A 23061-nucleotide genomic window follows, 5' to 3' on the forward strand; every position below is an offset into this window, starting at 1 on the left:
ATTCATTTTGGTCTTAAATAAGCCGACCAACTAATTTTTGCAAAAAACCCGACATTTTTATCACAACTATTTGTAATTTTTAGGTAATTAATGCATGAAAAGTGTTCGTTTTCTCAGTTTGAAAACAATTCCTTGTCAAACTGTATATCGCGTACAAACAAAACAGCTGTTTACCTTTGGTTGTACAGACGAGAATAAAGCGCGTTCTATTCGAAAAAAAAAAAAAATACATACATATGAATGTATGCACATAACACTTTTGGTCTGTTCCTTTACTTTTGAGAATGGTAAAACCGGCAAAAGTAGTAAAAGTTGTAAACTGCTCACATATGAATTGTATGGTGTCAGAAGTAAAGGAACGCTTTTCGAGTAAAAAATGGCAAAACTTGAAGATTCTTGCACGTAAAGGAACAGAGCTTTTGATGCATTGAAATTTCTGTATGGTTCACTCAATGTGTACAAAATTCAGCTTTGTAAAAAGTGACAGTTGGTATGCACAAATATGTAAAAAACATACCGTGTAGAAACCCCATAACCTTTATACCAGAAATCGTAGAAGTGCTCGCAATTTTTTTTGTAATTTATGCAAATGGAATTGTAAAGGAAATTTGGTTTATACCATATATGTACATAAAAAACCATAAGAATCAAGAAATTGTATACATAAATTAAATATTCCTTTTATTTCTTCATGAAACCAAATCCTTTTACAATAGAGTTTATTATACGCTTTGGAAAAGATGTGTTCGTTAGTGTAGTTTCATTGTCTGATTGAGCAGCAGATGTAGCATTTATATTCTTTATTCCTGAATCTGATATCTCTGTAGCATTTTCATCGTTCTCCGCAGTTATTGAAGTTCGATTTAGATTCTTGGTACCTACTGTTGTCGATCGATGATTCGATTCCATTGATGTTTTAATCTTTAATTTTTCTTCTCGTTTTTTCTCATTATCCCTTAGTACATCTTCTTGAAGTTTGTTTTTTTCAAAGAACTTTCTTTTATTTTCCGAAATGCCGCCATGAACATTTGAGCTATTGTTATTGTTGTTGTGTATTTGATTTCTTAGAAGTCTTTCACGTGGAATATTCCATAGACTGTTCGTTTTCGGAACTGGCTTTAAATTTTTTATAACTTCACGCAGGCTCCTTTCATTAATTGGCATCACACGTACGCCGATTTTGTCGTATTTTGGTATATTGGGTATTGATTTTTGTTTTGTGGCTATATTTGGGGGATTACGCTTAGACAATAGAGGTGTACTATGCGGGGATTTTGTAATATTTGAAAATAGTCGAATTCTTTCCGAAACACTAATATTTAATTCATCATTCTGCTTTATGTTGACCTTGGTGTTCAACTCAGTTTTATTATTTTCGATTTGTGTTCCCTCGGAACTCCCTGGAAGTAGAATATATGTAAGTATGTTTACTATTAATTTGTAATAATTATTACAAAATCTTACTGAAAATGTTAATTTTTGCAGTTGTATAATTGAAAAGTTGCTTAACATTACAGATGATATTTGTTCAATAAGTTTCGGTCCACACTAAATCGATTTCATTGAAAAAATTACATGAAATTAGGCGTTCTTAGATCGAGTTCCCCACTACATCAATTTCGTGATCTTACTATTATACTATGAAACTCGATCTAGGGACGCATAATTTCATTAAATTTTTTCAATAAAATCGTGTGTACCGAGACTAATATTTAGTAAGTCTCGACCCACAATAGAGCGATTTCATGAATCGTTCTTATGGGTACTTTACACGATATGTTTTTTACATATGAGTTGTCACTTTGCATATACATTTTGTATGGCAGAAGTGACAACTCATATGTAAAAACATACCGTGTAAAGTACCCCTTAGATCGAGTTCCATACTAAAGTAATTTTATGAAATTGCTGCAAGAACTACTAATTTCATGAAATTATTTCATTGAAATCGTGGTATGGATCGGGACTAAGTACAGGGACAAACAAATTGTTTTCGTATTATAAATACACTTTTAATACTTACCATGGTACAAATACACAGGTAGCCGCATCGGCAATTGTTGGTAACATAAGATGTCAAAATTTGACATCAATTCAATGCAATTGACACATTATGTTACCATCAGCTGGCTTGATAATGCTACCTGTATTATTGTACCATGATACTTACTCATACTTTTATCATTTGTTTCGTTTCCCATATTATTATTCTTAAAATATGGCAAATTATTGTGGCTGGGAATTGTCTTCACCTCAGTTTTATGTTTGACATTTGTTACAAAGACATAAATACAACTAAGGGGTACTTTACACGGTATGTTTTTTACATATGAGTTGTCACTTCTGCCATACAAAATGTATATGCAAAGTGACAACTCATATGTAAAAAACATATCGTGTAAAGTACCCATAAGACTTGACAAAATGCATGCAACAAAAAAATGTTTACGAAACTTTGTATAGAAACATTACCCTTAACAGGTTGCAGTTAATTCAAAATCGCAACCAAGGAGGAACATTTCATGTAATAGTATCAGAAACGAAATTTATGAATTCAAGGATCTATTCAAGAATAATTCTATGTCAATTGGATCGGTAAATTCGGTTAAATACGTAAAAATGTATAAAAGAAAAAACTGTTATATCACCATATGGTGATATAACATTATGTTAAATTCAAAAGCCATTCACTGAAGAATGATAGCAAACAAAATGTCTTATCTTGTTGTATTTATGTCTTTGTTTGTTATTTCTGAAGAAGAAGAAGAAACATATGGTACATACATTCATATATTACTAATGTTGAATATTGTTTACTTTAATTTATTAACTTTCAATACTTACCCAAACCCTTATCATTTGTTTCACGTTTCAATGTTTCATTTTTAGCCTTATTATTTATGTACAGCTTTGTGTTCACCTCAGTTTTATTTTCGTCATTTTTTATTCCTAAAGTGCCTAGAAATAGAACATACAAATTTATAGTTTTAATTTTTTAAATTTGGTTTATTATATTAATTTTCCATACTTACTCAAACTATTATCCATTTTGCCCTTATCTCTATTTCTGTGTTCATTTTCTATGGCCTCCTTTATAAAACCGTTATTAATTTTTGTCTTAGTTTTCACTGTGTTAAACCGATTGTGTACTCCAAGATTAGCTTTTTCTAGAAGATAGGCAAAGAGGAAAATCTTTAGGTAATTTTTAAAACCAGAGCTCCGATTTAGTCGCGAGTGAAAATTTGGGGGGAGGTGGTAATTTTTTTGAGTGCAATTTTTTTGGTGTTGGTGAGGCAAGTTAATTTGGGGATGGGTTAAGTTTTTGTTTGGTGGTGGGGAGGGAGCATGTTGCCTCCCTCAATTTGCTCCAATTCGAGAAGAGTTTTACTCGCGAGTGAAATTCGAGCGAGTAATCGGAGCTGAGTTTAAAACAAGTAAAAATTGTTAAGTTCAGCTGGTCCGATCTTTTTATACCCTACACCATAAAATATTCCGAATTAAAATTGAATAATTAGTTTCCTTTCTAGACCTATGTTGACGAAAATTAAGGAAAAGAAAAACAAACCCCTCTAACGTTTACGACACCCGCAAACGTTTTAAGGGCCTTGATCTGCGAATCTATAATGCTTGCAGATTTATAGTCAGTCGGAGGTTGAAACATCCGTTTGATGAAAGACTTCCCTTGGCATCTGTGTTCGAAGGTACTGCTAAAATCACACAACCTAAAGGAAAAGGGAGGTGGAGAAAGGGAAGCTTAGGTAGACATTTAACTTGACACAACCACTAGCAACTTGGAGAGACCCTAACTCCGAATCCGACATCAAAGCCTCAATAATGATAAAGTCCACAGGATGGTAGATGAAGCAAGCGAGATTGCAAAACTAATAACGAAATGGGTGCAGTGGTCATGGGCTCAACGATGAACCTTTAAAAAGAACTAAGTCACCCTCGAAGCCTGGAGAGAAGGAAGATAGGACCTCAGTCACGTTTGGCGACGTTACGCTGACTGATACTACTTCGCATTAGATATCTTCCTGCCTAGGAGGAACCACCACAATTTACAATGGATGACGTTGCGAATGTCATCAGGAACACTAAAGCACTGGGCCCTGATGGTATCTCCATGGTAGTGCTGTAACAGCTGGATGAGCTGGGAGTCGAGTATCTCACTAAAGTCTTCAACCTACCGCTAGACACCCAAATAGTGGAAAATGGGCAGGGTTGTCCGTGTCGTGCGATAGAACAGTGATGGGTGCGCTTGACTTGTCAAAAACCTTTGATACTGTCAAGCACTTCACGATGTTTGAGGACATCGAGCGGACTACCTTCCGGCCAAATTTGAAACGTTGGATAATCAATTATATATGGGGACGTCAGTCGTATGTGGAATTCAGGAACAAAAAGTTCAAACCCGTAGAGTGAAACAAAACCCCACCCCAAAGCGGGGTAATATCTCTGGAACTGTTTAAACTCTACGTTTCCCGTATTCCGCCCATTGCAGACTGCAATAAGGTCTTAACTTATGCGGCTGATTGTGTGATCTTCATGTCAGGTATTTTTCCTGATGTCATTTGTGACCATTACCACCATTTCCCATTCGAGGATTATGCAAATATCCGCCACTAAATCTACGGTCACTCTGTTCACTACATGAACGGCAGAGGTGAGGAGTGAGTTGAATGTGATGGTCGGTGGTAGCAGAATTCCAACCACCAACTACCCCACGATTTTAGGGGTCACATTCGACAGCATGTTCATGTCGTCCGCGCATGCCACAGCTATCTGCGACAATCTGAGATGTACTAACAAGGTCCTCAAGTCCCTAGCCGCCAGCACTTGGGGTGCAGATAAAGAAATCTTGTTGACCATAAATAACGCCATAGGTCGGTCTGTGGTAAGCTATGCGGCGTCAGTATGGTCCGTGAATATATAGTTCAATGCGATGGAAAAGTATTCAAACCATAATCTCCATATGGTGGACCGGGCCCCCCTCCCCCCCCAACCAGCCATGTCAGGAGGATCTTCATGATCTAGAAAGAGAGGACCAACGTTACAAGATCAACAAGCCTATCAAGCAGGTTAAAATAGCATTCACACTGGTACAGACTCAGATGCCATCAAGAACTATCTTATGAATGCCGCCCTCGGAGAATATCTCTCATTTATGCCTACTGAGGAGCGTCAGCTGCCACTATAAACCATTGTAGTTTTGGCTCTGGATGGTGTAGCCGTCTGAATTCCTATAGGTTAAGGATCGATGACACCGTGCAAAACATGTGCTGAGCATGCAGCACGAGCATAAAAAGATATTGAAGCAAACCATTATTTATATTTTATGAATTATCTTATTTAGTTTATCTTCTCATTTGAATTCAATGTTTAGTATGTAAGTTTGTACATATTCCATACAACTCTGTTTATATTTTCTATGTTTTAAAATTTTAACGGTTTCTATGCAACACTGTACATATTTCTATTATCATACTATTTCATTACAACATTGTATTTACTACTAAAATACACATCTATGTAAGTCTAGACGACTTTTGCGCTTCTCAAACCAAGTACCTTAGTAGAATAAAAATGAATAAAATCACTTTGAGATCAACCTTTGAGAAACCAACTAGTCAACCAGCTGTTAAAAAGTTTCGGACATTGCACTAGTTGAGAAACCAAGTGGAAGATACCAACCAAAGTACAAAGTTTTAATAAATCGTCTTTAAACATCAGTAATCATCGTTTTAATGGACATTGGGTATAACCTTAGACGAAGAACTGCTTGATTGGCGCACCAACGTGGAGCACAACACAAGAACTGCTTCAATATCAAATATTGTTACAAGAACAACTGAGTTGAATGTCATGGTCGATGGTAGCAGAAATCCGAAAACACACTACCCCAAGATTCCAGGGGTCACATTCGACAGAATGTTCATGTCGTCCGCGCATGCCACAGCTATCTGTGACAAGCCGAGATTTGAGAACAAGGTCCTCAAGCCGGCAGCACTTGGGTTGAAAATAAAAAACCTTGTTGACCATATATAACGCGATATGACGGTTTGCGGTAAGCTATGCTGTCAGAATTCTGCATGTTACAGCCTCCTCATATCTTCTGTGGACCATCTACATGAGGAGACAAAGAGTAAGAGTGTACACCAACAAAATAGCATGCTTTCGTTGTAGTACTTGCCTAGGTGTTACCGTGAGAACCATCCTAATCACCATATGGTTGATAGGACCCCCCCCCCCCCTGACATGCCAGGAGGGCTCTTCAGCAAAACTATCAACGATTTTACAAAGTCCCGGTCCACACTAGAGTAATTTCATTGAAAAAATTCATGAAATTATGCGTTCCATAGTAGAGTAAAATCATGATTGTTGTAGTGGGGAATTCGATCTAAGAACGCCTAATTTCATGAAATTCACTCTAGTATGGACCGGGACAAACATTCCAACAACAAAAGCTTAAGAGATTATGTCAATGACACAGAATTTTTAAAATGGCATAATTTTAATAATATAATCCAAATATAACTTCCTCTAGACTTAGATCGCACAACAGACCTACTCTACCGATGTCCGCCCGTTTCTTATCATTACTCTAACATCCAAACGAATTGTAATTTCCCCTTAGCCTTACCTTTCGTTATTGGTTTCATCGTTCCATATGTATACGATTGAATTTGTTTACGTAGAGCATTCGCTTCCATTCTTTCTAGTTCATTTTCGGTGCGTTTAAAATCAGAGATAAACGTATTAAAAGTTTTGAAACAATCCTTCAGTTTAAATGAGGCAGACGGTTCACAAAAGAATGCCGATAACTTGAGACGCATTGCTTCCACATCATTTAGGCCCGTTTTCAATTGATTGATTTGACTTTCATCAGTTTGCAGCAACTGTGTCATATGTTCGTTGATGTCCGGCATTGTATTTTCTACGTTAAGTTGAGATTTCAGATTTTGCAGTCGATTTTCGAATTTTTTAATATCGATGGGTAATTGTTCCAGATTTATTCTGTAATGAAACAAAGAGTTTGTACTGTATGTATCATGGTGTAAGAAGTACGGTCTATTTAAGTTCGGACAACCTTGTATGGAAATTAAAATATTTAAATACTAGGGTCGTTCAAGAACAGTTTAGAAAATTTCGGTGGAAATAAGTGAAAATATTTAAATTTTAATCTTAATTGGCTTCTTGTTTATAGCATGTTCCCAAGAGCGTTTGAATTGCGTTATTCGCCTGTCGAACGACGTACACGGTTTCCGCGGCACCATTCGTCATTCATAGTAACATGCTTAATTCATTCTCACTCCTTGTTTCCTGTTTTTTAGGGAAATTTGAACAGAAACACACATAATATACACTAAATTGTGCAGATCAGACGATAATCTCCCTTTTAAATGAATATTGTACATGTTTTTACACACTTTTCATTAATATTTTTCATTAATTCTGAAAATTTAGGCATTTTCAATACCTTTTTTATTTGTTTCCATTTTCAAAATTGAGAGAGAGAGAGAGAGGGAGACATGTCAAAATAATGTTTGTGTATACCAGTGTTAATCACCACTGGGCTTGCGAGCCGTGTCTGTGTGAACCCAGCAAACCAATCGTACCGATATCGTAACGAAATCGGAACAAAATTCGGACGTTACGTCCGATATCTGATCCGAAATCGTAACGATATCTTAACGAAAGTTGTATGAAGTGGTTGACATAATTTCGGAACGAAATGTCGGAGCGAAATCGGATCGATTTCGATCAGAATTCGCTACGAAATCGGAAGAAAATCCTTGGGAAATTCGGAATTCGAATTTTTTCCTCCGAATTTTCGTACAGATTTCTGAACAATTTCGGAATAATGTCGTATGAAAATCTGAGGTAACTTCCGAACTTTCGTAAAGATTTCTGAACGATTTTGGGATAATTTCGTATGATTATTGAAGGAAAAAATTTTTCTCTAATGCCTCTTTTTTATTGATAAATTTGCTTTGTTATGTTTTTTATTGGAAGATTATAATTTCAAAGATATGTAATGATTTTCACTGTTGTTATCATTTTGTACTTATAGTAGAACAATGCAAACTTTGTGTACGAATATGTTGAGTCTATCAGCACTAGCTTGAATTATTATATGTTGCATTTATATTTAAAATATTTAAAAAATGTATATGCGAATTTTATAACCAACCATTTTGTTTTTCGACAACAAACTAAAATGTTGCTTGTTAGATATATACAAAAGGTGGTTGTTGTGCGAAGGGAAATTTGTTTCCGACATATCGGAACGAAATCTGAACGAATTCCCCTACGAAAAATCGTATAGAAATCGATACGAAATCTGAACGATTTTGTTTCCGAAATTGTTCCGATATGTCGGCCATCCGACATTTGGTTTGCTGGGAAGACATACAATCTCAATTGTTGTGAGTTTGAACGTTGCTCTAACCACCGATCATCTTCTTTGTTTTAGCAATGAATTAACGCACACGATGTTTATCTAGAGCAGCGTCGCCCATAATATTTCCATCAATACTACAGCATATGTGTATGCATTGGTGAAAAAAACAACAACCACATGATATTCATCGTTTGTTTATTTACACGTACACTGTACGTGAGAGAGAGAAGCAAATGCAAAAACAACTCAGTGGGCGCCCTCACTATACTTCTTTGCAAAGACAGCGCGTCTCTGATCTAGAGAGGGAAAGACAATCTCGTGTGTGTGCCCAACACAAACGCAGCGTTTGAATTTGTTCCCAGCAAACCAAATGTCTGATGTCCGACATATCGGAACAATTTCGAAAGCAAAATCGTTCAGATTTCGTATCGATTTCTATACGATTTTTCGTAGGGGGATTCGTTCAGATTTCGTTCCGATTTTGGAGAAAATGTCGGAAGTAAATTTCCCTTCGAATTTGCTAATGTTTTTCTTCCGATTTCGTTACGAATTCGGATCGATATGTCGGAAACAAATTTCCCTTCGCACAACAACCACCTTTTGTATATATCTAACAAGCAACATTTTAGTTTGCTGTCGAAAAACAAAATGGTTGGTTATAAAATTCGCATATACATTTTTTAAATATTTTAAATATAAATGCAACATATAATAATTCAAGCTAGTGCTGATAGACTCAACATATTCGTACACAAAGTTTACATTGTTCTACTATAACTACAAAATGATAACAGCAGTGAAAATCATTAGAAATCTTTGAAATTATAATCTTCCAATAAAAAACATAACAAAGAAAATTTATCAATAAAAAAATTGGCATCAGAAAAAAATTTTTTCCTTCGATAATCATACGAAATTATTCCAAAATCGTTCAGAAATCTTTACGAAAGTTCGGAAGGAACCTCAGATTTTCATACGACATTATTCCGAAATCGTTCAGAAATCTGTACGAAAATTCGGAGGAAAAAATTCGAATTCCGAATTTCCCAAGGATTTTCTTCCGATTTCGTTGCGAATTCTGACCGAAATCGATCCGATTTCGCTCCGACATTTCGTTCCGAAATTATGTCAACCACTCCATACAACTTTCGTTAAGATATCGTTACGATTTCGGATCAGATATCGGACGTAACGTCCGAAATTTGTTCCGATTTCGTTACGATATCGGTACGATTGGTTTGCTGGGTTGTTGCTGGTGAACCCTGGTGTATACAGAATTTCCGTGTGTAATAGAATGTCTCCCATCGGATGCTCTGCAGATATGTAGGGTAGGTAAGAAATAAAATACCACCGGCGGACCAAAACACACATCTAAATCCATGTAATGTCGGAGTCAGAATGAACGGTTCATGGTAGGCGTCTGTTCCTCTAGTAGGGGCGGCCTTGTATGAGAAAAGCAAGCCTGAATGCTCAGCTAGCAGCCCTAGCGTTAGGATCGGGTGCTGAAGACCTATTATCTACACGCCTTAAATTATACATGATTACCGAAACCACAACAAAAAATGGAAAAATGAAGGACTGGATGAAAAAGATGACGACCTTTAGCATGAAATATGGAATACGAATTAGTACATGGAACGTCCGAACTCTCTTGCAACCTTCCAAACTGGCACAGCTTTGTAAAGAGCTCAACAGATATAAACTCTTACTTCTTGGTATCGCCATTAGTCGTAAATGGCGAGGATCCCTACTAGACGTGCAGAATAAAAGAGGCGCAGACATCTCAAGCGATAACCAATTAATAATAGCAACGATACGCTTAAAAATTGCAGCTATTGCAAATAAAAATCCGAATAGTAGAAGAAGGCGTATAGATATACATACATAAAAAAGCTGTAGAACCCTAATATCAGAGCCAGATATCCAGAACCTTGCGGAATGCATTTAAAATTAAGAACACAACACGGATTGGGCAGAGTTGAGCAAAATATATGCAGAAGTAGCTGAACAGCAATTAGGTTATGTGGAGAATGCGAGAAACAAATGGATCTCAGATGAGACATGGAAGGCAATAAATCGAAGGAGGGAAATCAAAAATAAACTCAACAGCTCAAAGACAAGAACCGCCAAACAGGAATGGCAAACAAAGTACAATGCAGCAAACTGTTCCGTCAAAAGAAGCAAGGAAGGATACAAACAAGCTGCCGCAGTAACACATCGCAGCAGAGATTTATACAAATATGCTAGAGAATCAGGCAGGCAGATGGTGTCATCCAGACCACTTATAGATGAGAACGGCATATCAACAACATCCAAACAAGAGCAATTACAAATCTGGGGCTGGATTCTTGTTCTATGAAAATTTGAAATGAAAAATTAGTCCTTTATAATTTTTTTCATTTGACAGTTTTCTCCTTTATAAAAGTTTTCATTTCACATTTTCATAGAAACAGAATTGAGCCCCTGGACAAAATATTACTTCAATATGCTATCTGTTATGGCACAGTCTGTACAGCAACTGTGTGACTGGATTCTTGTTCTATGAAAATTTGAAATGAAAAATTTGTCCTTTATAATTTTTTTCATTTGACAGTTTTCTCCTTTATAAAAGTTTTCATTTCACATTTTCATAGAAACAGAATTGAGCCCATGGACAAAATATTACTTCAATATGCTATCTGTAATGGCACAGTCTGTACAGCAACTGTGTGACTTTAGCAACCACATGGTCAGGGAAGACATGGACATTCCAAGCCCAAACAGGAACGAAGTTATAGAAGCTATTAAGACACCGAAACCAATGCGCAGATTTTACTTCCGGTAGTTCAGAGATTTTGGACAAGTGAGTCCCTACCTAGTATAATCAATGAAAGTATCATAATCAAACGACCTAAAAAGTCAACCTCAATATATCGTTAATGATTGCAGTAGCGAAAGTAATCGACTTTGAACGAGCATTCGACACCATACCCCACGATGCAATATGGAGCGCTATGGTTTGCAAAGGAATTCCGGCAAAGTTGATAAAAGGCCAGAACAGAATCAATCGTCGCTTGCTTTGCTTGCTTCCCAAATGTCAAATTATAAAGGAATGTCAGAGCCTCCTAAAGGGAAACGCAGGCGGATTTGCAAAGAGGCTCTGGCATTCCTTTATAATTTGACATTTTGGGAAGCAAACAAAGCAAGCGACGATTGATTCTGTTCTGGCCTTAAAAGCACTGTATGATAATGCAACGTGTCGAATCCTACACGAAGGCCAGCTAAGCGATAAAATCACCATAAATGCAGGAGTAAGACAAGGGTGTGTTCACACCCCAATGCTCTTTAATATCGTACTGAACGTGATAATGAACATTGCGATGGGAAACTCCTGCGGAATACAATGAGGCTGCATAGAAGGCTGCTAGATCTCGACTATGCTGATGATATATGCCTGCTCACCAACAATCATTCACACATGGCCGCAAATTTAAAAATCATTCACTGCTATGCAGCCAAAGCATTAACACTAAAATGACATCAGACATTACCATCGACGGTACAAAAATTGAAACTCTTAGTTCCTTTATATATCTTGGAAGCATAATAAATGACAATGATGGAAGTAAGGAACATATAGTACACCGAATCAAAAAAGGGCGTAGCACGTTTGGAGCATTGGAAAACGTGTGGCGACCCCAACAAGTCAAATGAGGTTAAATCGCTGCAAGTCTTCATAAACAGGTGCCTGCGAAGAATAATGGGCATATTCTGGCCCAACACCATATCGAACATTTGACTGTGACGGAAAACTAAACAGGAACCGGTTAGCCTAGAAAGAAGGAGACAATAATGGAAATGGACGGAAGGATAGAGACGACATTGTCAGACAAGAGCTTGAGTGGAATCCGCAAGGTAGCGAAAGAAGAGGTTGACCGGCAAATACATGGAGAAGGTCTGTTGAGGCAGAAGCAGCAAGTATGGGACGAAGTTGGAGCGAAATTAAACATTTAGCATTAAATAGACTAGAATAGAATAGTTTTGTTGTGGCCCTATGCTCCTCATTGGAGTAAAAAGGAATAAATATTGGTTTCGTTTTTGTTTCTAATTTTTTTACGCGATTTCGAACTAACGGACAATAAATTTGGGTGGTATTAAGAATGAAACACCTTCTATCTTCTGCATCTACATATATAAAATGTTTAGTTCATTACTTTTCATTCATTTTTTTCTTTTTTCCGAAAAATTTTGTGCCTTAAATAAATTTTGAATTTAGACATGTTATAATTTATTTTTTAGATAAATTCTCTCATTTGTTCGAATAATATTTCAACTCGAACAATGTAGAAAAATCGTCGTTCGCTCACAGAATTTTGTATGGGGAAATAAGTAATTTATTCGTAGTTCTGGGTTGAACAACGAATAGAGAACGAACGACATACCGTGGAAACGCACATTACTCATTTCTTATGTGGAACTTTTAAGAACAAATTAGAAAGATGGAATATTCTGAGTATATTACTTTTTGAGCTCTTAATTTACCATTACTTACTTATTAACTTCATGTAATTTGGGAAATTCATTGGAAAACTTCAACAACTGAGGCTGTGACTTCTTAATTTGATCCACTAGAAAATGAAGAAAATTCATACCATCGGCATTGGCTCGCGTTTGGCTCAATTTTGATAAAGACGACAATTTAATACCAACGGCATTTCCGCCAGATTTTCCAGTATTCAAAAAGTTTCCCACCAACACAATGATATATAAAATTTCATGTAACGCTTTATTGTTTAAAATTTCTAAAGTAAAAAAATAAATATGTTAAATATATTGCAAATTAAAATTGTAGATACCACCTTACCATTTCCCGATTGAATAACAGTTTTTATTGATGCATTCAATTGTTCAAAATTTTCGTTAAAGTCTTCTTTAAAGGCCATGCATTCGAGACGTAGTTTGTAACTGAAATCAATAAAAAAATATCGAGTAACCTATTAAATCAATTTAAGTCAAAATTGTTCGTGGATAAAGAATGCAAAATCCCCGTCATTTGCTGTTCAATTTTATACAGAAACTTACTCAGGAATTTCAATTAGTTTAAGCAAAAACTTTTCTGCACGAACTAATTCATCACGATTCCCTTTGAAATTCCTAATGACGTCAAGTTCATCCATCTCCGGCAAAAGTTTTAAAAGCCGTTTGATTTTCTCTGATCCCATGGCCTGATGTTTGGCACTGCGCACAAGTTCTATAATGTCATCGTCTGTTTCTAAGCTGAAAGAAGTAAAAATAATTGTTTCTATTTCTTGATGAAGTTTTAGCAAAGTTTGTTTTGTTATGGTTACAGATTCAATCATATGATTGCTTAAGTCTGGAGTATTCCCCCATTGGTTTAACTTCATCATTACTCTCTATTATTGAGAGTAATGTTTACAAAACGCACTGACAGCCTGCAAAATTTACTGATCGCTACCAATATCATCTATCTATAATAGAGAGTAATGATGAAGTTAAGCCAATGGGGGAATACTCCAGACATTTAGCAAAGTACTTTAATTATTGTATGGGATTTTAGTGAAATAGTTGGACAACTTTAAATTTTTTTTTAAATTTTTCTAATCAAGTATTTGAAATAATATTTCTAGAATAAGTTTTTCTCTCTTCAGGGGAGCCTGTAACCCCTAGAGGACGCGTCCCCAGGTGGCGGATAAGGGAATGCTTCCCAGATATGGGTGGTAAGGGGGAAATCAAATACCTCTCGCGGACCAACAGGTAGCGGTGTCTGTTTCCATAGTGGGCGGCTGCAACAGCGTCTGTACTCTAAGAAGACCGGCTGAAACGAAGACGGTAAACTTTAAACCCATCAGAAGATAAGGGGAAATCACTGATGTATTTATCCCTTGAAAACCCAGAACAAAACACACTGTCCTCAATCTCCGGTAACTCAAGGGTGCTAAGAATCCCCGGAGGTAAAACCAAAAAGACACTTAATATTGGTACATGGAATATCCGAAGTTTATATGAAGCAGGTAAACTAAACAATAATATAGCTGAAATGGACAGACTCAATGTGGACATACTGGGAGTGTGTGAAACTTGGTGGCCAAACTCTGGAGATTTTGTATCTCAAAATGCCAAAATATACTTTTCAGGTAACTCGAATAGAAATCATCGGAATGCAGTAGGCATTATAGTGAAAGAACATATAGCCAAAAGTTTCATCGGATTCATTCCAAAATCTGACAGAACTGTGATAATAAAAATATCAGCAAATCCAGTCAACGTTCATATAATTCAAGTCTATGCACCTACAGCAGACAAAAGTAATGACGAGATTGAAGCCTTTTACACTAAAGTCGAAGAACTAATTAAAATAACAAAACCGCACGAAATAACCATAATCCAAGGCGATTTCAATGCAAAGGTAGGAAGCGATATAGTTGCAGGAGTAAAAGGAAGATATGGTCCAGGAGATAGAAATGAAAGAGGTGACAGACTCATGGAATTTTGTCAGGAATTTTAAATGAAAATTACCAATACCTTGTTCACCCTACCGCCAAGAAGGTTATATACTTGGAAATCCCCCCAAGATAGAGTCGGCAATGTGATAAGGAATCAAAGATTTTATACTTATAAACAGGCGACACTGCTCATCTGTAAGAAAGGTCACAACATACCCTAGAGCAGATGTACCATCTGATCACAATCTTTTGATGGCAAAAATCCACATAAAACAAGTAAAAAAGTATCAGTCGGCTTTGCCGACAGAGATATACCCTCAGCATGGGCAAATTGAAACACTTTTTTCACAAAAAACTTATGTAGTTAGGGGGGTTTCAAAATTTTGGTCGTATGAACCGACAAAAATGTTGATTAGGATTAAAGTTCAAAGTTTTTGCGGAAAAGGTACTTAAAGGAATGGACCGACATAGACCATGGGGGTGCCATAGGGGGTTTTTACACCCTTCGGGCTGTTTTCTCAAGAAGTATGGACTTGCCCCTGAAATAACTTTTACCATCGTAATTGAGGCAGCGAATGTAAGTTGCTTCAACAAAAATCAAAGTGATTAAATAGCAGGTCTTAAAGTGAACTTATCCAAAATTTTGTGTGGGAGGTACGGGATGGAGTGTAGTCCATATTCGAACCTGATCTATATCTGGTAGATATTATGAGAATGTGTAAAGTATGGACCAAATCGGTCACTCCCATCAAGAGTTATCGTGCGCACAATTTTTCCGAATATTTTTGAACTTTTGTGGGGTAGGTACCTGAAGGAGTGGACCGATATGGCTTATCTACGAACTTAAACTAAGTTTGGAAACAATATTACGAAGGCCAAATTTTGGCCGGAATCGGCATTTCTGTTCGAGAATTATCTTGCGCTTCCACCCATACACATGGTGTCATAGGGTTTATTTTTCAACTTTCAGGCTATTTTTCAGGAAGTATGGACTTGCCCCTGAGGAAACTTGTACCTTCGTATAGGGGACAGTGAATACAAGATGTTACAACAAAAACCAAGGCGATTCGTGAGCAGGTCCTAAACTGAACTTTTCCGAAATTTTGTGTGGGAGGTACTCGAAGGAGTTTACCGATTGAGTCCATATTGGAACCTCATCTAAGTCTGGTAGAAATTTCATAATGTGCAAAGTAATGACCAAATCGGTAACTTCCTTCAAGAGTTATCGTACGCACAAATTTTCCGAACATTTTCGAACTTTTGTGGGGGAGGTACCGGATGGAGTGGACCGATATAATCCATCTTTGAACTTGAACTAAGTTTGGACAAAATATTACGAAAGCCAAATTTTGGACCGAATCGGCAGATCCGTTCGAGGGTTATCTTGCGCTCCAACCATTACACACGGTGTCATAGGGCTTTTTGTAACTTTCAGGCTATTTCCTCAGGAAGTATGGACTTGCCCCTAATGAAACTTACAGCGTCGTATAGAGGACAGCGAATACAACTTGCGTAAACAAAAATCAAAGCGATTCGAGACCAGGTCCTAAACTGAACTTTTCCGAAATTTTGTGTGGTAGGTACCCGAAGGAGTGGACCGATTGAGTCCATATTGAAACCTCATCTAAGTTTGGTAGAAATTACACGATGTGCAAAGTATGGACCAAATCGGTTATTCCCTACAAGAGTTATCGTGCGCACAAGTTTTGCGACAATTTTTGAACATTTGTGGGGGAGGTACCTGAAGGAGTGGACCTATATGGCCCATCTTCGAACTTAAATCGAATCTGGACAAAATAATTCGATACCCAAAATTTGAACCGAATCGATTGATCCGTTCGAGAGTTATCGTGCGCACCAGCCAGACAGACAGACAGACAGACGAAAATGAAAGACATTGCTAGATCTACTCAAAATTGTCTGAAACGGATATCGTACAAACATACTTGGGGTCTAAAACCATTATTTCGATGAGGCACATTTTTGGTCGTATCAAAGTGTAAATACCCTCTTTAGCCTAAAGGCTGAGGGTATAACTAGCACGTCAATCAAATAAAGCACGGAATCGAAAAATTGACATCGGAAAACTCGGAAATCCTACAATAAGGTCTGACGTTTCTTCTCAAGTCAACACAGAATTTTTCAATATCGACAGGAATGACGTGGGAAATATATGGAACAGTGTGAAGACCGCAATCAATTCAATTGCACGTAACACACTTGGAAACTACACAAAACCAAAAAAAAAAAGCTGGATGACTGAAGAGATACTTCAACTGATGAATGAGCGTAGAAAATACAAAAATAGTAACTACGAGATGTATTGGGAAATCAACAGGGAAATTCAAAGAGAAGTGCGTATAGCCAAAAACAACCATCTTAACAGTCAATGCCAAGAAATTGAACGACTGATGACACTGCACGACGACTTTCAGTTACACAAGAAAATGAAAGAAACAGCCGGCATATACAGAAATAATAATTCATCAGTTCTTTACAATAACAATAATGAACCCGTTTTTGAAACCGCTGAGAAGAAAGACATCTGGAAAGAATATATTCAAAACTTATTCAAAGATCCTACTAGATCTGATTATGACTACCGGATATCACAGCAAATGACGGGGGAGGCAATCACAAACAACGAAGTTGAAGATGCAATAAAATCCCTCCGAGAACGAAAAGCCACGGGTCCTGATGAAATATCTGCCGAAATACTAAAAATGATAAATGATAACAATATTGATCTGTTAATGAAACAATTTAACTATATTTATGACACCGGAAAATACCCCGAGGATTAGGTGAAATCCACATTTATAACCATTCCAAAGAAATCTCACCCCAAAAGATGCAACGACTACCGACATATTAGCTTGATGAGCCACGCCTTAAAATTTTTTCTGAAAATTATACATATACGAAAAATGCGAAAAAGAAATGGACGAAACACAATTTGGTTTTAAAGAAGAAAAAGGAACCAGAGAAGCACTATTCTGCATGCACTATGATACCGTACAACATGACAAGCTCATTGATATTTTGGCGTCAATTGGAATAGGGGGAAAAGAAATTAGATGCATTAAAAGTCTGTATTGGCACCAAACCGCACATGTTAATATCAACGGAGAAATGACGGAAGAAATATCTATATCCAAAGGAGTAAGACAGGGTTGTACTCTGTCCCCACTACTGTTTAATATCTATTCGGCAATAAATAACGCTAAAGAAGGAATCCTCATAAATAATGCTTATATAAACAATATCAGATACGCTGACGATACTAATAGCAGACAGCTTATCAGGTCTACAAAATCTTGTCACCAGACTAACTGCGTGTAGTGAAAGATATGGATTAAGATTAAACATCAAGAAAACTAAATATATGAAATAAGCAGAAAAAACAATTATGAAAACATGAATATAATAATTCACAACACTCCACTCGAGAGAGTGTCGAGCTTCAAATATCTCGGGCTCTCAATAAATGATCAGTGGGATAACTTACTTACTTACTTACTTAGCTGGCCCATTACAGAACATTTGTTCTATAGGCCGAACTAAGAAAATACCTCCAATTGTTTCGCCATCTATTCCTTGGCCTGCCAATTCTGCGTGCACCGCCAAGCGGTCCGTATTTATACGCTTTTTTAGCAGGTTCATCATCACTCATTCTTATGATATGGCCTAGCCAACGCAATCGCTGTCGTTGTATAGCAGATACAGCTCGTGGTTCATGCGACGTCGATATTCACCGTCAACGCAGATTGGTCCGTAGATCATTCGAAGAATTTTTCTCCCAAACACACCAGGCACTGCCATGTCAGCTTGCGCAAGTACCCAGGCTTCGGAGCCATACATCAGCACGGGTAGTATCAGTGTTTTGTAGAGCGTTATTTTTGTTTGACGAGATGTGGCTTTGTTTTTAAACTGCTTACTTAAACCAAAGTAGCATCTGTTGGCCAATACAATTCTTCTTTTTATCTCACAACTGATGTCGTTTGTTGTGTTTACGGAGGTGCCGAGGTAGACGAAGTCTTTAACTACCTCAAAAATTGTAGGTACCAACTTCCACAGTTGGTCCGAGCTCTATGGACGCTTTGCGCGTCGACACCATCAATTTGGTCTTTTCGCCGTTTACCGCCAGACCCACTTTCGCATATTCTGCTTCGACCTTCCTAAAGGTATCAGTTACTTCCTTTACTGATCGTCCCATGATGTCTATGTCATCAGCATAGGCAAATAACATGTGGCTATTGGTGTAAATTGTGCCATTTCTTTTGACATTTGCATCTCGTATTACCTTTTCCAGCAAAATGTTGAATAGGTCACACGAAAGGGTGTCTCCTTGTCTGAAACCTCTTTTGGTACAAAATTCTTCGGAGAGGTTCTTTCCAATTTTAACTGAGTACCTAGTATCAGTTAAAGTCATCTTACAAAGCTTTGCAGGGATACCAAATTCAGACATTGCGTGGAATACCTTTGATCGGAGGGGACTGTCGAATGCTGCTTTATAATCGACAAAAAGGTGAAATATGTCGATCTGCATCTCTTGGGTCTTCTCTAGGATTTGCCGCAGGGTAAATATCTGGTCAATGGTGGACTTGCCAGGTCTAAAGCCACATTGGTATGGTCCAATTATTTCGTTGACCATTGGCTTTAGTCGTTCGCACAATATCCCTGACACTATCTTATAGGCAATAGGGAGGAGACTTATGCCCCTATAGTTTGAGCATATAGTCTTATCTCCTTTCTTGTGGACGGGACATAGGATGCTCAGGTTCCAATCGTCGGGTACTCGTTCTTCCTGCCAGATGGTGCTAACTAGCTGATGAATACACCTTATCAGCGTGTCGCCTCCGGTTTTGAACAGCTCGGCTGGTAAGCCATCGGCCCCTGCTGCCTTATTATTCTTCAGCCGATTTATTGCTGTCTTTACCTCATCTTGGCTGGGCGGTATACATTCAGTACCATCTTCTGGGATTGGGACTATGGTATCTTCGTCGTCTTCGCTGCTATTGGATACCAACAGATTTGAAAAATGTTCTTTCCATATCCTGAGTACACTATCTGTATCAGTTACCAAATTACCTTGCTGGTCTCAACAGGAGGATGTGCCTGTACCAAAGCCATCAGTTTGATGCTTGAATCTTTGGTAGAATTTTCGGACTTCATTCTGGCTCCTGTACATCTCGAGTTTTTCACACTCCCGCTTTTCCATCTCTCTCTTTTTCCAGCGGAAAAGACGTTTTTCCTCTCTCCTTTTCTCCCTGTATCTCTCTCGTGCGCTACGCGTCGCTACGGATATTAAAGTAGCCCTATATGCCGCATTTTTCTCTTCGGTGGCAGCACGACACTCCTGATCATACCATGGATTCCTTGGTGGAGGTCTCTGGTATCCAAGTATGGATTTTGCGGCTGTTTGCATGGAGTGGGCAATGCATTGCGCTGATATGTTATCGGGATGAGGAGTGCTTTGATAAAGTAATTGGGCTAGCTGAGTGGAATATGCTGTGGCTATCTGTTGTGATTGCAGCTTACCGATGTCTAACTTTCGTGTTGTGTCTGTTTGTACTTTGTTTGCTACGTTTAAGCGGGTGCGTATCTTTGCTGCAACAAGGTAGTGGTTCGAATCAATGTTTGCGCCTCGGAACGATCGTACATCCAACACGCTCGATGAATGTCTTCCATCTATCACAACATGATCAATTTGGTTTCTTGTTTTCTGATCTGGAGACAGCCAGGTGCCCTTATGAATATCGAGATGATTAAATCTGGTACTGTTAACTACCGGAAAAATCTACTTTTTTGTAATTTTCGACTTTTGATGAAAAATTTAAATATGCGATTAAAATTTTATCAACAATGTTATATTCACATATTTTGTTAGGAATATAGTAAGAGTATTTCCTCAATCAAAAACCAAGGGATTGGCATATAAGAATTTACCTAAATTACCCTTCAAAGTTATCGGCACTTTTAAAAGAAGGCCCGATAGCAGGAAACACTATACGTTTTAGAGAAAAAAAGTTATTATTTAAAAAATGCTTAAAATGACTAAAAAATTTGATTTTCATACAAAACTTTAAGTTTTCTCTCTCAAAAAAAATCTCGGCGCTAAGTGGGTTAATGATAGTTGCAGCATCTTTCAAGCAGGTATACTTGCAATCAGGAAATCAGCAGAATTGATGAAACGATTTGAAAAAAGGATTAAGGCTCTCAAGTCCTGGACCCTAAATTCTCTAGCTTACCTTGATTACAGAAGGGCTCTGGGTTCGAGTTCATGGTAATACAATTCGAAACGAATTAGTAGAGGAACTAGCTCGAGGTGGCTTTAAGTCTATCGATCTACCAATTGATGGATCTGTTCAACCACCAATGTGCTACTACATCGGCAAACTTCGTGAGTTTTACATTGAGAAGACACATCATAGATGGGTTATGGAACCTGGGTGCAGGACATACAAAGCAATCTGGCCTGTGATCTCTCATCGTAGAACATCTTCATTTTCTCACACGATAAGTTAGTGATGAAAATCACAGCGAGTCTTATTACGGGCCGGCTTAGGGTTGGATCTCTAACGTCAAAAAGGGATGGCAATGGCATCGATTACTATAGATTTTGTGCGGATGCAGAAGAGATAGAGACTGTCGAAAATTGTACTCTGTTGTTCTTTGGTATATTTTGTTTAGTTATCTAGTCCTTGTTTCTCTGTGTCCAGACTCACAAATTTTGCAACCTTAACTGGCTGAATTCACAAATAATCAGGAGACAGGCGATGGGTGAGTGGTGGTCTTTGAGTACGGCATTCACACTGTACCTTTGTACTACACAACTACATTAGTGTGAATGCTATTCAAGCCTGTGTGATAGGCTCGTTAATCTAGAGGTTCTCACTTATATCTTTGGACCTCTATCTCCAAATCTTCAAGATTTCTCCTAACGTATCTTGGTGGGAAATCCTGTCCACTAGATCGTGGCAGGGTGAGCATCCCTGGGTGGTTACACCCAATCAGGTACTGTATCTTCTTTGTGAAGATGGTCCATTGGTATCCTCTGTCCTCAGGCAGGTTTGAATATTCTTCCACTGCATACCGCTAACATTTGAATACCACACTGGCGCCGCATAGCTTACCACAGATCGGCCTATTGCGTTATAAAAGGTAAACAAGGTTTCTTTGCCAGCAATCCATGTGCTGGCGGCCAGCGACATGACAACCTTGTTCCTAACTCTGATATTCCTGCAAAAGACTGTGGTTTAAAAATGCTGTCAAACGTTACACCCTATATTTTTGGATAATTAGTGGTCGTAATCAGGACACAATCGACCAATTTGTTCAGGGGGAGCCTAATTTCAGACGTCCAGGTGGTGAACCCTGTGGCAGTGAATTTAGTGGGGGGAACTCCAAGTTTCACTACAAAGGCCTTGGTCTTCTTATTTCAGAATTCTACAAACGACTGGCGTCCACACATACAGTTGATTATCCAACGGCTGAAGAGAAGTCTTCTATATACGCTCGAACAGTTTGGCATGTTCGTCCCCATAACTGTTCGGTCGCACTCCCTGATCAGATTCAGTCTTCAACTGATGTGTTTTGAGGCGTTTTGCATTTTTCGGAATTCATGCTGATGTTGGACAACTGCTTCTTATCATGGTTAGGAGTAGTGCCTCTATAATCTTTGCTACTGGAGCAAGAGGGAGATCGCACCTCTTCAGATCTGTCAATGTCAAGACGGATAAAAAATCCTTATTTTCCAGAATCGAGAGTGATTTTTCCGTAGCCCACAATTTATTTAATCCAGCACCAGTGTTGCTTTGCTTCAGGTGGTCTAGCCACTTTTTCCGCTTAGGTTCACCTACTAGCCTGCGGACTTCAGGGTACGTACGACGAAGCATATCACGCTTGTCCCTTCGTGTCTGTTGGGAAATTTCGTCTGATTTCGAGTATTCGACCAGCAGCTATGTAGCGAGCGTCAAACAATGATGATGTCCCGGAAAATTCTCTCAGCTACCCGAGTATATGGGGAAGTGGACAGCTCTCTGAAGCTGTGATTAGTAAATTCTCTGAACCCTTGCCAATTAGCTTTCGCATGTTTCCGAAAAGTACGGCGTACAGAAGTTACGAAGTCTGGTGGTATATTTATGGAGAAGATAGGAAATTGGAAATGAAATGACGGCTTGCCAAAAGACGTCATTTACCAGACCTGGTGCAACA

General features: G+C 38.0%; 1 protein-coding gene across 1 annotated transcript in view; it reads right to left on the bottom strand.

Moving 5' to 3' along the window:
- Positions 1-681: 681 nt before the first annotated feature.
- Positions 682-23061, bottom strand: part of LOC141403054 (uncharacterized) — a 44186-nt gene continuing 21806 nt past the window's right edge. Inside the window, exons 4-10 of the mRNA XM_073985218.1 lie at positions 13463-13657; positions 13245-13345; positions 12933-13182; positions 6641-7014; positions 3033-3167; positions 2845-2958; positions 682-1400 (exon numbers count right to left, since the gene is read on the bottom strand). Coding sequence (XP_073841319.1) covers positions 682-1400; positions 2845-2958; positions 3033-3167; positions 6641-7014; positions 12933-13182; positions 13245-13345; positions 13463-13657 — 1888 coding nt within the window. The remainder of the gene's footprint in view (positions 1401-2844; positions 2959-3032; positions 3168-6640; positions 7015-12932; positions 13183-13244; positions 13346-13462; positions 13658-23061) is intronic.

The sequence above is a fragment of the Musca autumnalis genome, unplaced genomic scaffold, assembly GCF_047663935.1.
Source record: "Musca autumnalis isolate F117 unplaced genomic scaffold, ASM4766393v1 scaffold_4, whole genome shotgun sequence".
NCBI classification, from domain to species: Eukaryota; Metazoa; Arthropoda; class Insecta; order Diptera; family Muscidae; genus Musca; species Musca autumnalis.